Genomic DNA, 16,621 nt, shown 5'->3' on the forward strand with positions numbered 1-16,621 from the left:
TCACTCTATGTCTCTCGTATCTCTCGCTGTCCGTCTCTCACTGTCCATCTCTCTCTCTCTCTCTCTCTCTCTCTCTCTCTCTCTCTCTCTCTCTCTCTCTCCACCCCTCATCTCCTCCCCCCATCTCTCTCTCTCTCTCTCTCTCTCTCTCTCTCTCTCTCTCTCTCGCTCCACCCCTCATCTCCTCCCCCCATCCCTCTCTCTCTCTCTCTCTCTCTCTCTCTCACTCCACCCCTCATCTCCTCCCCCCATCCCTCTCTCTCTCTCTCTCTCTCCACCCCTCATCTCCTCCCCCCATCCCTCTCTCTCTCTCCATTCAGCAGCAGCAGACCTCCAGCGGATGTTTCCCACACCCCCTTCCCTGGAGCAGCACCCGGCCTTCTCCCCCATCATGACATACCGCGACACCCCCAGCCAGGAGCCCCCAGCCCCCTCGGTGGGCTCCGACCACCCCCTGGGCCCCCTGTCCTCCACCCAGCTCCAGGAGTACCGGATGGAGGTGGAAGAGGGCATGGCCAGTCCCAAACCTGAGGACATCAAGGTGAGGCATCACAGAAGCAATGGGAATGGACAGGATTAAGTCTGTAGTATGTGCAGAAAGACTACTGTAGATTACAGACAATTATGTTTTACTTTACCATGTTAAAAAATAATATGTTTGACTTTGTATAGTGAGATGAGTCCCATGAAAAGTGACACCATGTAATCTATTGATGTTGTCAAATTGGTAGATATGGTTAGTGGTTAATGATAGAATGGTGAAAAGGCTTAAAGGCCCAGTGCAGTCCAAATTCAGTTTTCCTGTGATTATATTAACGCTTAAAGTGTGATTTTTTTTTACCAGTGTTATTTCCTTATAGTTGCTGGTTGAAAATATAATTTACACAGGACCTTCTAATCAGCAGGTTTGCATGGGCGGGAATTTCGGCTTTCCATGGTGACATCACCATGTGGTAAATTAGTTAATAAACCAATAACAAAGAGAGTTCCAAACCTCCCCCCAAATAACATCTAATTTTCAGTTTTGCCTCACCCCTTAGACCACTCCCAGACAGTCTTATCAAAATTATTGTTTGAGAAAAAGTTATTTGCTAAAAAACATTTTCTTCCCATTTTTATGGAAAAATTGGCAAAAAAGGTACTTACAGGTTACCCATAAATTATTTTAAATTGATATAAAAACATCTGCATTGGGCCTTTAAAATAAAGTAACTACAGGGCACTATGCAGCCTACCAGTCTTAATGTAAACCTTACTGCCTGGTTTGATCTTGTCTGATGTTGCTGTAGCATGTTTATACTGTACCTGCTGACCTGGCCTGCTAGGGGACTTACTGGTATGTGGAACCAAATACCTGAACCTCTCAATACACCTCAAATCTCACACAGCCTGTTTGAACTCATGACAGTGTTAATTAAGTGCTAATTGTCTATCATTGTGACCTGTTACTGTGGGGACCCATTTGCAATGAGCTCTCCTTCCCCATCCTCCTCTTCAGGACTTCTCATTTGTGTACCGTGTCCCCTCCGTCCAGCCACAGATGGGCTGCTCCATGTTTGCTCCGCTGCGGACCCTCCCCAGCCAGTGTCTGCCCCCCCTCAAGTTGCCTGACCAGTGTTACTACCGGCCTTCCTGGGCCCTGTTGCCCAAGATGGAGCACTACTCCTCCCTGCCGCCCTCTCATCACACCCCATTCATCAGAGATGGATATGTGTAAGTACTGTACCAGTTCTATTAAAGGTGGATGGATGTTCATAAAACATTTATTAAGCGTTACCATACTAAATTTACAGCTATCAATAAAATGTTAAGGCAGAGTTTTTATGGACAGTATAATTTGAAGGTTTGGGGATAAGTATTTTTCTCTGTCTGATCACCAATTCCTCTTTGTGTGTTTGTCCTCCAGCAACATCCCCAGTGTTGGGGACCAGGAGTATGCCCAGTTGAGTGCCAGCGCTCTCTCCGTGGGCACCACCGGTGGCATCCTCCCCTCACCCTCCCCTGCCACCCCCCGCTTTTCTGTCCCCACCCCTCGTACCCCCCGCACCCCCAGAGGCGTTGGCACGGCCAGCGGGCAGGGCTCGGTGAAGCAGGAGGGCACCGGGACAGAGCTGAGCTCCCCTACCTCCACGCCTTCCACCAGCCTGCCTATGAGCTCCGTAGCTGAGCCCCATATGTCCAGCCCCCCAATACCCGAGGCCCACAGCCTGTACGCCGCCCTGCTTCTCTCTGACTCAGTCCTCAATGTCTTCAAAGACCGCAACTTTGACAGCTGCTGCATCTGCGCCTGCAACATGAATGTGAAGGGCGCCGACGTGGGTGTGTACATCCCCGACTCCACGCTTGAGGACCAGTACCGCTGCATGTGCGGCTTCAGCGCCATCGTCAACCGCCGGCTGGCCCACGGCACGGGCCTCTTCCTGGAGGACGAGCTGGACATCTTCGGGAGGGGCTCAGAGGTGGGCCAGGCGGCTGAGAGGAGACTGGCGCTCTGCCGCAGAGACCCACCCATGGGAGACCCCCGGGCTAAGCGCCCCCAGGACTCCTCCCCTGCCCCTTCCTCTGTTATGGTGCTCCTCCAGCAGCAGTGCTCCCAGCCCATCTCCTCCCTGGCCTCCATGCACCTCCCTCCTTCCTGCTCCTGCCACGGCCGCCAGGGGGCCCTGCTCCATAGCTGGATGGCTGACAAGCAGTGGGCGGATGGCAGTGATGCGTGTGTGGAGTGTTACAACGCGCTGGTACAGGGACAGCAGTATGTGGATAACCCCGCCGGAGGGAAAGTAGATCCGGCTGTTGTGAGGAGCAGCGCTCTACATTCCTGGCCTCACACCAATAGTAAGGAGGAGTGATCTGGCTGGGATGATAAAAGGATGCCAATGGATGATACACTCTTAGAAAAAACGTTGCCACCTAGAACGTTAAATAGTTCATTCAGCTGTCCCCATAGGGTTCTACCTGGAACCAAAAAGGGTTATCCTATGGGGACAGCTGAACCCTTTTGGAACCCTTTTTTTAAGAGTGTAGTAGTAGGAGGGTGCCAGTAGTGATGTCTATGTGTGGTGAACTGATTAGAGTTATAGAGACAAATGCCTTTTTTTTCTTATAATGGAAAAACAAGCAAGATCAATCCATTCACTCAAAGTTTAAATCCATGTTTCTCTTTGTTAGTTTCGGACTGTTGTGTGATGTGACGTTCAATGTGTATGATGTGTATTTATGTAATGTATGTATTTGTTTGTGTTCTCGTGTGTGTGTGTGTGTGTGTGTCTCCTTGTCTCTCCCCAGTGCTGGACATCAGTATGCTGTCATCCCAGGACGTGGTGCGTATGCTGCTGTCGCTGCAGCCCTACCTCCAGGACGCCATCCAGAAGAAACGGATGGGCCGGACCTGGGAGAACATCCAGCACGTACAAGGACCGCTCACATGGCAACAGTTCCACAAGATGGCTGGACGGGGCTCCTACGGTAAGCCACCAGGGACACTGTTCAGTCTCTAGTGATTTGCTTTGTGGTGTATTTTAGCAGTCACATTAACTGTGGATGACTTTGGGCCTGATTTTCGTCTGGATTTCAGCATGTGATGTGAGATGTGAATTTAAGATTAGGAGTTTTGGAGTCGACCTGACAGAGTAGGCCCTACGTTATATTAACAATATTGTCAGTGCAAAGATATTTGATTTGGTTTGCAATGTTTCTTAGCAGCCCTTACTGGATCATGCTCTTATGTCAATGTAGGAGTAGGCCCTGTATTATATTGATATTGCCAGTACAAAGGATGACATGAGAAATGTAATCGAATAAGAATTTGAGAAAATTAGACCTTTAGCTAGTCCAGTCAAGCATCCCATAATGCAGTACAATGTCTCACATGCATCATCTTGCTTCTGACCAGGGTCCGAGGAGTCGCCAGAGCCTCTGCCTATTCCCACCCTGTTGTTGGGCTACTACGACTACTATGATCGTAACTTCCTGGCGCTGTCGCCCCTGGCGCTGCCCTTCTGGGAGAAGCTGCTGTTGGAACCGTACGGGGGACAGAGAGACGTGGCCTTCCTGGTGCTCTGCCCCAACTCTGACACCCTGCTGGCTGGGGCACGGGTCTTCTTCCAGGAGCTCAGCGCTGTCTACGAGGTAGGTCCTGTCATCTACATCTACTGTATCACAACCCTCTTGTCCAGGAAATTCTTACTTTTTTCTTTCAGAATATACAGTAATTACCAATAGACGTTTAAATGTGTGAAGATGTATGCAATCAAGGTGAGATACTGCGTATATGATCTATAGCCCTTAACCCCTGCCTATGTCCATTTTCAGACATGCCGGTTGGGGAAACACAGACCCCTGGCCAAGGTGTCCAGAGATGGCCTGGTGCGTGTGGGGGCAGTGGACACAGAGACAGAAACAGAGAAGGAGAAAGAGAAGGAGAGGCAGGAGGAGGAGCAGATAGACCAGTGGTTCACAGGGCCCTGGGCTGGACAGCAACACATCGACAACCTCAGAAAACTTAAACTCTATGCCCGAGCCTGCAGAAGGCAGCTAGGTAAGAAACTGAGCTTTATGATTGCATTCTATTCTATCGTTTATGCTACTGTACCTATTAACCCTCCCCTTGTGATGTTTATGTGATATAGACCTAACTCTCTGTGGAGACACTATATTTACATATGTATGTGGACACCCCTCCAAATTAGTGGATTTGGCTATTTCAGCCACAATCTTTGCTGACAGATGTATACAATTGAGCACACAGCCATGCAATCGCCATAGACAAACATTGGCAGTAGAATGGCCTTACTGAAGAGCTCAGTGGCTTTCAACATGGCACCGTCATAGGATGCTACCTTTCCATCAAGTCAGTTCATAAAATGTCTGCCCTGCTAGAGCTGCCCCAGTCAACTGTAAGTGCTGCGAAGTGGTAGGCGACACAAGCTCACTGAATGGGATCGCCACGTGTTGAAGCGCGTAACGCGTAAAAAAACATCTGTCCTCGGTTGCAACACTCACTACCGATTTCCAAACTGCCGGTGGAAGCAATGTCATCAGAAGAACTGTTTGTTAGGAGATTCATGAAATGGGTTTCCATGGCCAAGCCTAATATCACCATGCGCAATGCCAAGCGTCGGCTGGAGTGGTGTAAAGATCACCACCATTGGACTCTGGAGCAGTGGAAACGTGTTCTCTGGGGTGATGAATCAATCTTCACCATCTGGCAGTCTGACGGACAAATCCGGGTTTGGTGGATGGCAGGAGAACGCTACCTGCCCCAATGCATAGTGCCAACTGTAAAGTTTGATAGAGGAGGAATAATGGTCTGGAGCTGTTTTTCATGGTTTGGGCTAGGCCCCTTAGCTCCAGTGAAGGGAAATCTTAACTCTACAGCATACAGTGACATTCCAGACAATTATGTGCTTCCAACTGTGTGGCAACACTTTGGGGAAGGCCCTTTCCTGTTTCAGCATGACAATGCCTATGTGTGCAAAGCAAGGTTCATACAGAAATGGTTTGTCGAGATCAGTGTGGAAGAACTTGACTGGCCTGCACAGAGCCCTGACCTCACTCCATCAAACACCTAATGCTCTTGTGGCTGAATGCAAAGCCTTCCTAGAAGAGTGTAGGCTGTTAAAGCAGCAAAGGGGGGACCAACTCCATTTTAATGCCCATAATTTTGTTATGAGATGTTCGACAAGCAGGTGTCCACATACTTTTTGTCATGTAGTGTATTTCAGGTCTTACTAAATTGGTATTACACAAACTACTCTGTGCATTTCATCTCTAACTTCCCCTCTATGTTTTCCTCCACCCAGGTCCACAGTTGTCTGCCCTGTCTTTGGACAGTAGTCTGTTTATACCCCCCAAGCATCAGCCTCCCTTAGCCCCTACGCCCTCCTCAGCCCAGCCTGCCCCCTCCTCCAGCCAGCCCCCCTCTGGCCCCGGGGCCCCTGCTGAGGGAGAACCAGCGGCAGCCCCTAGCTCAGGAAGCACCCCCACCCCCACGGCAGCAGCCTCGGACCAACCAGGCCCAGCAGAGATTACCCAAGGAGGGGCCGCTGAGGCCAAGACTACCCCCAATGCCACACCACCCCCACCCAGCCAGCCAGCAGAGACCCCTGAGAGGTGAAAATCTATGCTAGGGCATATATGCTTCTATATTGCTATTGTATTACTATGTTATTATTCAGTATTCTATGCTATTATTCAGTATTCTATGTTATTATGATAGTGGGATATTAATTATGTCTCCTCCTAATTTACCAGTTTGGCAGAGCGGGAGCGAATCGGCATTCCCACGCTGGCGGACTCAGCCGATAGCCACGCCCACCCCCCGGCCATCGTGATCTATGTGGTGGACCCCTTCCTCTGCTCAGGCGGATCGAGGGATAGTGGAGGAGGTGGAGAGGAGGAGGAGGGAGAGGAGGTGGAGGCGGGCAGTGTGTGGTTACTAGGGCTGATGCGTTGCTACACAGAGATGCTAAAGACATTGCCGGAGAGCATGAGACCAGCTCTGGTGTTACAGGTAGGTTCATATACCCTACTGTTCTCTCTATAGCTTCTGTATCGTTGAATAATATGATTGTATAGATTGTAAAGAGACGGAGACTGTGGGTAGCACCCTAATTCCTGTATAGTGCACTCCTCTTGACCAGAGCCCTCTGGTCAAATGGAGTGTACTATATACGGAATAGGGTTCCATTTCAGACGTATTCTGGCATGTTCGTATTCTGGCATGTTCTACCAACAGTAATGAATATCTCCCTAGGTCAAGCTGCTCTCATACCAGTGTTCATTCATTCCCTATGTGTTGTCCAGGTGGTGCCTTGTCAGTACCTGCTCCAGCCAGCCAGTGGTGAGAGCCCTCTGTACCTGCAGCACCTGCGCTCCCTGGCCTTCTCAGCCTACTCTCAGTGCAGACGCCTCCTACCCACAAAGACACACATCAAGTCTCTGACCGGTTTCGGCCCCGCCTCCACCCTAGAATCTGTGCTTAAGAGCCCAGAGGTAAGGCTTCAAATCAAATCAAATCAAAGTTTGTTTGTCACGTGTGCCAAATACAACAGGTGTAGACCTTACAGTGAAATGCTTACTTACAAGCCCTTAGCCAACAGTGCAATTTTTAAGTAAAAAAATAGGTATTAGGTAAACAATAGATAAGTAAAGAAATACAAAAAAGACAGTAAAATGACAGTGAAAATGACAGTAGCGAGGCTATATACAGGTGGTACCGGTACAGTGTCAATGTGCGTGGGCACCGGTTAGTCGGGCTAATAGAGGATATATGTACGTGTAGGTAGAGTTAAAGTGAATATGCATAGATGATAAATAGAGAGTAGCAGCAATGTCACAGAGGGGGTTGGCGGGTGGCGGGACACAATGCAAATAGTCATGGTAGCCAATGTGCGTGGGCACCGGTTAGTCGAGCTAATAGAGGATATATGTACGTGTAGGTAGAGTTAAAGTGAATATGCATAGATGATAAATAGAGAGTAGCAGCAATGTCACAGAGGGGGTTGGCGGGTGGCGGGACACAATGCAAATAGTCATGGTAGCCAATGTGCGGGGACTAAAGTGACTATGCATAGATAATAAACAGAGAGTAGCAGCAGCGTAGAAGAGGGGTTGGGGGTAAAAGCTGTTGAGAAGCCTTTTGGTTCTAGACTTGGCGCTCCGGTACCGCTTGTCATGCGGTAGCAGAGAGAACAGTCTATGACTTGGGTGGCTGGGATCTGTAACAATTTTTAGGGCTTTCCTCTGACACCGCCTGGTGTAGAGGTCCTGGATGGCAGGCAGCTTAGCCCTAGTGATGTACTGGGCCGTACGCACTACCCTCTGTAGTGCCTTGCAGTCGGAGACTGAGCAGTTGCCGTACCAGGCTGTGATGCAACCATGCTCTCGATGTTGCAGCTGTAGAACCTTTTGAAGATCTGAGGACCCATGCAAATCTTTTCAGTCTCCTGAGGGGGGATAGGTTTTGTGGTGCCCTCTTCACGACTGTCTTGATGTGTTTGGACCATGATAGTTTGTTGGTGATGTGGACACTAAGGAACTTGAAGCTCTCAACCTGCTACAGTACAGCCCTGTCGATGAGAATGGGGGCGTGCTCGGTCCTCCTTTTCCTGTAGTCCCCAATCATCTCCTTTGTCTTGATTACGTTTAGGGAGAAGTTGTTATTCTGCCACCACCCGGCCAGGTCTCTGACCTCCTCCCTATAGGCTGTCTCGTCGTTGTCGGCCTACCACTGTTGTGTCGTCTGCAAACTTAATTTCTGGTGTGGGAGTTGTGCCTGGCCATGCAGGCATGGGTGAACAGGGAGTACAGGAGGGGACTGAGCATGCACCCCTGAGGGGCTCCAGTGTTGAGGATCAGCGTGGTAGATGTGTTGCTACCCATTACCCCTTCTAAGCATTGTGTGTGAGACCAACCATAAGTCTGTGTGATTACCGGGGGCTGATTACCGGGGGCTGAGACATGGACACCCATTTAATCAGACACAGGCTTTAGACACATAAGTGCCTAACCATTTATCTATACATCTCTCATCTATTTTTAACCCGAGACTCCAGCAAAAATAGGCTTTTCGTTTTTACCTGACCTTCATTTATCTACATTACCAGCCCTTATATTTAGCCTCCCAATTAAGTGTTTTTTACAATTTTATTTTCAGGAAAAACAGGGCTCCAAACAACTTGACATAAACAGTTGCATTCATGAGTTTCAATGGCAAATGTCAATATAAAATGAATGTTCGCCAAAGCAAAAACATGATAAAAATGAATGTATATGAATGCTGTAAGTAGAACAATTGTTTGCTCACTGGGAAATGAATGTCCAACTAGTCAGTGACAAGTGTTTGGAGTTTGACAGCAACTATGTGAGCTAATCACAGTGCTATAGACACTATGTCCTGGGATTTCCTATGATCTATGTAGAATAACCCCTTCCTTACCTTTTAACCACTCTTGTGTAGCTTGTGAGCATCATAGAGTAGAACATGTTGAACATGACTCTCAGCTTTTAGTAGTTTGTAGCTCAAACCATTTGGACTCTACAGGTTTAGTATAAAAGACTCGGCCCCAGGCCCCTTCATGATCAGCCCTTGTCTCACAACTCTAGCTCAGCCTCCGGTACTTCACACAGACTTATGGTTGGTATCACTGTCACGTTCTGACCATAGAGAGCCCTTATTTTTTTCTATGGTAGAGTAGGTCAGGGCGTGACTGGGGGTTTTTCTAGTTATTATTTTCTATGTGGGGATCTAGTTTAGTTTTTCTATGTTGGTGTTTGGTATGATTCCCAATTACAGGCAGCTGGTAATCATTGTCTCTAATTGGGGATCATATTTAAGCAGAATTTTTTTCCACCTGTGTTTTATGGGATATAGTTTTTGAGTTAGTGTATGTTACACCTCTTTGTTATGGTTCGTTGTTTGTTTCATTCTTGCTTTGTTGTTTTGTGCGTTTCTAAAAAATAATATGTGGAAACCATATGGCGCTGCATCTTGGTCTGATAATTATTCCAGCGAACGTGACAATCACACACAATGTTTAGAAGTGGATAGAAATCCGGTGGGACTCATTGTGTTAACTTGTACATAAACACTTCAACTCTCTCACAATCCTACTCTCTTTCTCTTTCTCTCTTTCTCTCTTTCTCTCTCTCTCTCTTTCTCTCTCCCTGTCCCCTCCCCAGCACCCCAGCCCTCTACAGGGCTACTCTCCCCCGTACATTCTGGGTCCTACCCGTGCCAAGATGCCGGAGCCAGGGGAGGTGTGGGCAGAGATCCCTCCTAGGTACAACGTGCTGTTTGTGGGCTACTGCCTGTCCCACGACCAGCGCTGGATCCTGGTCTCCTGTACCGACCAACAGGGAGAGCTACTGGAGACCTGCATCATCAACATTGACGTGCCCAACAGGTACAGTCAGTCAATCAGTCAGTCACTCAGTTACTCAGGGCCTGGGAGAGTGGAGGATATCTATGGAGAGGTGTGTGCTAATTGTGATAATGTGCTAGTTGTGATAATGTGAAACATACCCTGGGCTTTTTTGTCCTTCATTGTGTCTTCATAGTATGCTAGGCTATATTAAATTGAGTAAAGTCAGACACTATTGTAGCATTTCACAATCTGCAGGAGAATAGCATGCACCTATTTGGTTGTTGAATTAATACAGGTTATGCCATGGTAATGCTATGAGGACATTACCAAATGTTCTTCTCCTCTCTCCCTGCTCCTCTTCAGAGTGCGGCGGCCCAAGGTCTCGGCCAGGAAGATGGGGCTGCAGAAGTTATGGGACTGGTGTGTCGGCATCATCCAGATGACCTCACTGCCCTGGAGGATCGTGATTGGTCGGCTGGGCAGACTAGGACACGGGGAACTGAAAGGTGAGTTCAGTATAGAACAGTATAGAATGCCTAACTCTGTCTCATTGCCCTTGCTGTTTGCTGTAGAAATCTCCAAGGTGGATCATGACAACGTTTTAAGTTAAGCTGAAGCTGGTGGTATTGTTACTGATGTTGTTTAGGGCAGATTTTTCAAATCTCTATATTTTCAGCAACATGATTTCAGTTGATCCAGAGGAGATGACAGTAGACTGTAGAACCATTCCCTGTATTGACCTAACTCTCTGCCTCTCTCCTCCCCTCTCCCCCCCCCCTCTCCCATGCCTCCCTCCCTCCAGACTGGAGCGTTCTCCTGGGGGAGCACTCCCTCCACTCCATCAGTCGCCAGCTGAAGGAGGCGTGTCGTATGTGCGGCATCTCCTCCGCGGACTCCCCCTCCATCCTCAGCGCCTGCCTGGTTGCCATGGAGCCCCAGGGTTCCATCGTGGTGATGCCAGGTTAGCAACAGCAGCATCAGCACGCTGGGCCGGCCCATTGATGATGTGTTTAATGTACCTTTCAGATCTAAAAATGGAATAGACATAATTAATAGATGTTTTAGAAGCTCACTCTAAGAGCCCTGGGGTTGCAGATACACCATGTTATGACCCAGAGGTGAACAGTGTAATAGTGTGTTTAGCCCCAATGCACAGTACAGTACAGAGGTTGTACGATCTTAATAGAGATGGCAGTAGTAATGCGTGGAGGGTTAGCTCTGCACAACACCAACGAGCAGACACTGCGCTCAGGGAACACATTACACTTCCACACATTGAAGGAGCACTTTGTGCTGCCACACTCACTTCACAGCACACGGTAATGCAGACATAATAGAGATTGCAAGGTTCTGCCAAGTGGATTTTACAGTACAGACATTCTGCACTGCAAGACATTGTGCACAGCAATAGAAACTTTAGCACACTCAACTGATTTCTTTGCCGACACATCGCAAGCTCTATTGAGGTAAATCACAATGCAACCTTACATAACATATTGACAATAAATTGTTTGTGTGTGCAGATGCGGTTACAATGGGCTCGGTGTTTGGTCGCAGCACGGCCCTCAACCTGCAGACGTCCCAGCTGAACACCCCTCAGGATGCTTCCTGTACCCACATCCTGGTATTCCCCACCTCCGCCACCACCCAGCTGGCCGCCAGCTCCTACCCCACAGAGGACAACGCCGGTAAGGGCTCCACATTAGACCTCCATGTTGGCACTGGGAGTGTCATACTGGAGCATAGTGCAGAGTGCATTTAGATGCAAGGTTAATCAATACAACCTAGATGTTAGAGACAATAAAAATATCTAAAACTATATACTTGAGCTGGAAATCACAAGGTTTAATATCAGTAACTAGGTATTGTGTACTCAGTATCTTACAGTAGCTGTTGTTGGATTTATTATTATATGCAGTTCACACATAAGTGCCTACCCTTGTTATCTACACATCTGACATCTATTTTTATCCCTGTCAGTCCCGAGGCCCCAGCAAAAAAAGGCTTTTCATTTATCAAACCTTCATTTATCCGCATGACCAGCCACACAATGAAGTGTTTTGCCATTTTTATTTTCAGGAAAAACAGTGCTACAAGTACGAAACAAAATCATTTGACATAAACAACTGCATTCGTGAGTTTTATGAACAAATGTCAATGTAAAAATAACGTCCGCCAAAGTAAAACCTGATTTAAAAAAAAATGACAACCCACCAGGGTGCACAATTGTCTAAGGATTGTTTGCATATACTCCCTTTGGAACTGTCACTGCCTTCTTTCAGAAGAAGATACACTGGACTACACGGTGTAGTCTACACCTCTTGTGTAATGACAAGTTACATGTGTACGTCTATAGCTGACTAGCTGACTGTGTTTGTCTCCAGATGACATGTTCGACCTGCCTTTCCCTGATGAGCTGGAGAATGACATAGGACATGACATTCTCAACCTTCACCCTTCCCCCAACACCTCCCCAGTACCCTCCCCTGGCTCCCCCTCTGGCATGGGGGGAAGCTCACATTTCCAGCATAACAGGGTGAGTTCAGGAACCAGGCTGGGACTCGATTCATGTGAATTATGCAGAACTTTTCCTGATACTGTTGGTGGATTCTAGAACATTGGAATGTTCTAGAATCCTGCTTTAAAATAAGAGAGCCCTATTTAATCTGTATCGTGGAAAATCAGCTTTAGAGTGTGATTGAAATTTGAAGGCAATGTTCCTGCTTTAGCACAGATTGCATTCACGGGAAACACTGCGTACGCAGGCAGTACCATCGTGCATAAATGTATTTTGTCCCCCCACACCAAACGTGATCACGACACGCAGGTTAAAATATCAAAACAAACTCTGAACCAATTATATTCATTTGGGGACAGGTCGAAAAGCATTCAAATTGTATGGCAATTTAGCTAGTTAGCTTGCACTTGCTAGCTAATTTGTCCTATTTAGCTAGCTTGCTGTTGCTAGCTAATTTGTCCTGGGATATAAACATTGAGTTGTTAATTTACCTGAAATGCAGGTCCTCCACTCCGCCAATTAATCCACACATAAAATGGTCAACCAAATTGTTTCTAGTCATCTCTATTCCTTCCAGGCCTTTTCTTCTCTTGACTTTATATTACAATTGACAACTTTCATAAATTAGGTGCATTACCGCCACTGACCTCGTTCGTCTTTCAGTCATTCTATTTTAGCCCTTTGCAAATCAGATGCTCTTTGGCACTCGAGCAATGTGGGTACAATCATTTAATAACATAGATTTCTACATTTACTGAGAACCACGTGGTCAGTCTGTTACTCTTCAACGGGGTGAGTTTTGCCTGTGTTATGGTGTGGCGCTATGGTCTATAACTAAAATCCTATGGTGTACTTGTAATGTTCAGTACACAGACATTTGTTATAGTCGAAAATAGAGCAGCTGTGTGGTCTTGTCTTTGGCAGCCATGTTGCCCCCAGTATTAATGTTCCGTCTGTCCCATGTGCTCCTCCAGAGTCAGGGAGAGAGGCTTCTGTCCAGGGAGAACCCTCCGGAGGAGCTGAAGCAGCAGCCTTTAGCCCTTGGATACTACGTCTCCACTGCCCAGGCCGACAGCCTGCCTCACTGGTTCTGGGCCTCCTGCCCTCAGGCTCAGAACCAGTGTCCACTCTTCCTCAAGGTAAGGGATCCATGAAGTCGTTGATTTTGTTTGTGCCTGTGGGGGGCGTGTGCATTCATTATTTTGTGTGTGTTTAGCCACTTACTGTGTGTTTTCTCCCTCCAGGCATCGCTACACCATCACATCTCCATCGCCACAGCCCAATCAGACGAGCCCACTCAGACGAGCTCAGACAAGACCGCTAAGAGGACGCCTCACCCTCTGGACTCCAAGACCACCTCTGACGTGCTCAGGTTAGTAAGTCTCTGCTGTATGCCCTGTACCCACTGCCCATCCCATCCTACCTTCTCCTACTGTGTAACACCCCAACCTCTCCTCTTCTCTCACTCCGACACATAGGTTGTCATTGTCAATGACTTGTCCTCTATGGTGAAGTAGTAGCTATATGCCTGCATCATGTGTAGGCTGTTGAGGACAACACTTCATCTACTATGATGTATGTTCATGTTATGTGTTCTCTAACCCCAAACCCTGGTGCTCATGTCTTGCGTCCTGCTGTAGGTTTGTGTTGGAGCAGTACAACGCCCTCTCGTGGCTGACGTGTAACCCTGCCACCCAGGACCGCCGCTCCTGCCTGCCCGTCCACCTGGCCGTGCTCACACAGATGTACAATGCCATCCTCAACATGCTCTAGCGATGGGACTTACTGACAGACAGCTGAGGAAACTGAGTACTGGACAATCCATGGCCTCTGAGGTCATGTGTGCCTGCCTGCCTGCCTGCAATGCCTCTGCCTGGACACCAGAGAGCGCTGGAGGTCTGTTTTCTTTTAATGAATGAACGCATGGGACGAGATTTATGGACCCCTTTTACACCTGGTGTTATCATGCGATCTGTGATCGAATCGCGGCCATATTTCAGTGGATTGATGGCCAAAATGGTGGCAGGAGAACAACAGATGGTCCTTGGTTGGGAAAACAAACAAACGCCTATGTACAGTACAGAGACTTTTGAACATGAACAGTTTGGTCAGCCGTGAGACCAGCCTAGTGCAATTCTTACCTTTAGAAAACATCTCTTGTAAGATGTGGTGATGTGCCAACAACCATTGTACGTTGAAAAGGCACATACAGCCTGAGAGAGAAGATGGAGATATCCAACTATGCCCTTTTTATTGTCATAATAGGACATTTCAGTGTTACACTTGTCATTATCAGATCAGCATTGTTGTACAGGAGGACTTTCCACCCTGTTCCTGTGAGACTGAAGATGTTTTGAAGCCATGGAGAAGACATGTTAAAGGGTGGACTATGTGAATTACAGTATGGTCCTGCATGAAGAATTGGACCTTGTCCCTTACCAGCCATGACAGTGATACCTTGGGAGCTATAAAAGCCAAAATCATGTAGGATGGGAGCCTGGGAGTCACATGCATAAAAGTCCTGTATCTGCCCCACACTGCACAACCAGGGAACCAAATGACCACAGCAACACAGCAGCTTCTTACCTTCGATTTGACACATTTGTATAGAACTGTGGTTGTAATGACTCAAAAGTTTAGTAATGAAATTCATACCAACATTCATAAGAGGGTGAAGAACACAACAATTTCCTATGAGGGGAAAAGCATTTGATAATGACACTTTTTCCTTACTTTTGGAAGTGACAGTTGTATTGCTGTAGATATGAACACACTGAATACTAGTTGACAAATCTTTATAGTGTAAAAAAAATAATTTGCAAAGAATTGAGACTTATTTTTAATATTTAAAACATAATTTTGAACACAGAAAAATGATCAAGGCCCTTTCCAAATTTAATATCAATTGCCTTTGGGTCGGAAATGGAAATTGTCCTTTTAAAGGAAATTGTAACAAAAATTGTTAAAATGCCATATTTATATATAGTATATAATGCATATAAATTCAAATATATATATGTATATAAATATATATATATATATTACCTCTCTAAAACAACCACATGATGGTGATGGTGGTGGGGGTTTATACATAACTTTCTTTTTGAAGAGGCAACATATACATCTTTTATTAAAGACAATGCATTTTAGTTCTATACTTTTAAACTTTTTCAATTATTGAAATGTTGACTTTTAGCCTTTTTATTGAATCCGTTTCAGTTAAGGTTCTCAATACTGCAAAGATATATTTATAAAGTGTCTCTCTTCTCCTGCTAAATAAACTTGAAATAGGCAATAGACTTCAATGTTATGTATTTGAGAGTTACTTGGGTGTTGTATATTTAACTAATATGCTTTACTTCAGTGGTGGTCCCAAATGATGTCAAGCAAACCATCAGAAAAGCCTATTCCTTGAGCCCCTCCACTCAAATAGCCCTGCTATTTGTACAATTCCTAGCATGTTTGTATACAATTTTCAGCTGTGTTTTGGGAATTTCTCAAGGCTGTACATTTCACGCCGGTTTGATTTACTTTATATTAAGTGATTCCTATTAAGTATTTTCAAATATAAATATATGCATATGAAGTCTCATTCAAACACAGCCAAGGGTGTAATGCCAATACTTGTACACTAAAGTACAAAAGAGGACAAGTTTGCAAATTTGTTACATCTGCCATCACTTTGAATATGAGACAGATCAATCTCGGAGAAGAGATCTGTGACTTTTACACTCTTTTTTTAGTAAATTATTAAAACTCTTGACAAATAAATTCCCTTTGAGTGTGTGTGTTCTTCTATTTGACACTGGATTCATTCATCTTTTGATATCTTTATATGATTTGGGACAGTGCCACTCAGAGTACTCTCATTAAATTTGAGACAGCCTGCATGATTAGTCCCAGACATTGATTCCATTGGCATGTTGTCTCACTGATTATATGTCAAGTGGTTGGAATGGTGTGGTGTACCAATGTTCTGCTATCTGCCTTTAAGTAGAAAAGAGGAAAGGGGAGGAGAGGGCCTTTTAGCATGTTTCAATGCTTTCCCTCTGTTCTGTCAACACAGGGGCCTGTGAATTGGATCAACACCTCAGACCCCCGATCACATCTGCCCTCCATATTGGAGACTATGTGGGAGAAATGCTGAGAGCTGCCCTCCATACTGGAGACTATGTGGGAGACATGCTGAGCGCTGCCCTCCATATTACAGACTATGGTGGAGACATGCTGAGAGCTG

At 46.5% G+C, this 16,621-nt stretch overlaps 1 protein-coding gene across 5 annotated transcripts in view; it reads left to right on the forward strand.

Annotated features, from left to right (window-relative positions):
• LOC109873597 (mediator of RNA polymerase II transcription subunit 13-like) overlaps positions 1-16,155 on the forward strand; it is a 105,950-nt gene extending 89,795 nt beyond the window's left edge. For 2 of the 5 annotated variants that reach the window (XM_031808953.1, XM_031808955.1), the window contains exons 15-31: positions 321-541; positions 1,499-1,713; positions 1,907-2,835; positions 3,286-3,465; positions 3,893-4,128; positions 4,312-4,537; positions 5,802-6,111; positions 6,253-6,511; positions 6,805-6,993; positions 9,682-9,905; positions 10,230-10,372; positions 10,669-10,827; positions 11,390-11,554; positions 12,251-12,402; positions 13,359-13,523; positions 13,629-13,756; positions 14,025-16,155. In XM_031808953.1, coding sequence (XP_031664813.1) covers positions 321-541; positions 1,499-1,713; positions 1,907-2,835; positions 3,286-3,465; positions 3,893-4,128; positions 4,312-4,537; positions 5,802-6,111; positions 6,253-6,511; positions 6,805-6,993; positions 9,682-9,905; positions 10,230-10,372; positions 10,669-10,827; positions 11,390-11,554; positions 12,251-12,402; positions 13,359-13,523; positions 13,629-13,756; positions 14,025-14,157 — 4,034 coding nt within the window. In that variant the 3' untranslated portion in view covers positions 14,158-16,155. The remainder of the gene's footprint in view (positions 1-320; positions 542-1,498; positions 1,714-1,906; positions 2,836-3,285; positions 3,466-3,892; positions 4,129-4,311; positions 4,538-5,801; positions 6,112-6,252; positions 6,512-6,804; positions 6,994-9,681; positions 9,906-10,229; positions 10,373-10,668; positions 10,828-11,389; positions 11,555-12,250; positions 12,403-13,358; positions 13,524-13,628; positions 13,757-14,024) is intronic. The other 3 variants (XM_031808954.1, XM_031808956.1, XM_031808957.1) reach the window with 2 other exon arrangements.
• The last annotated feature ends 466 nt before the right edge of the window (positions 16,156-16,621 follow it).

Source organism: Oncorhynchus kisutch, linkage group LG29 (assembly GCF_002021735.2).
Source record: "Oncorhynchus kisutch isolate 150728-3 linkage group LG29, Okis_V2, whole genome shotgun sequence".
Lineage (NCBI taxonomy): Eukaryota > Metazoa > Chordata > Actinopteri > Salmoniformes > Salmonidae > Oncorhynchus > Oncorhynchus kisutch.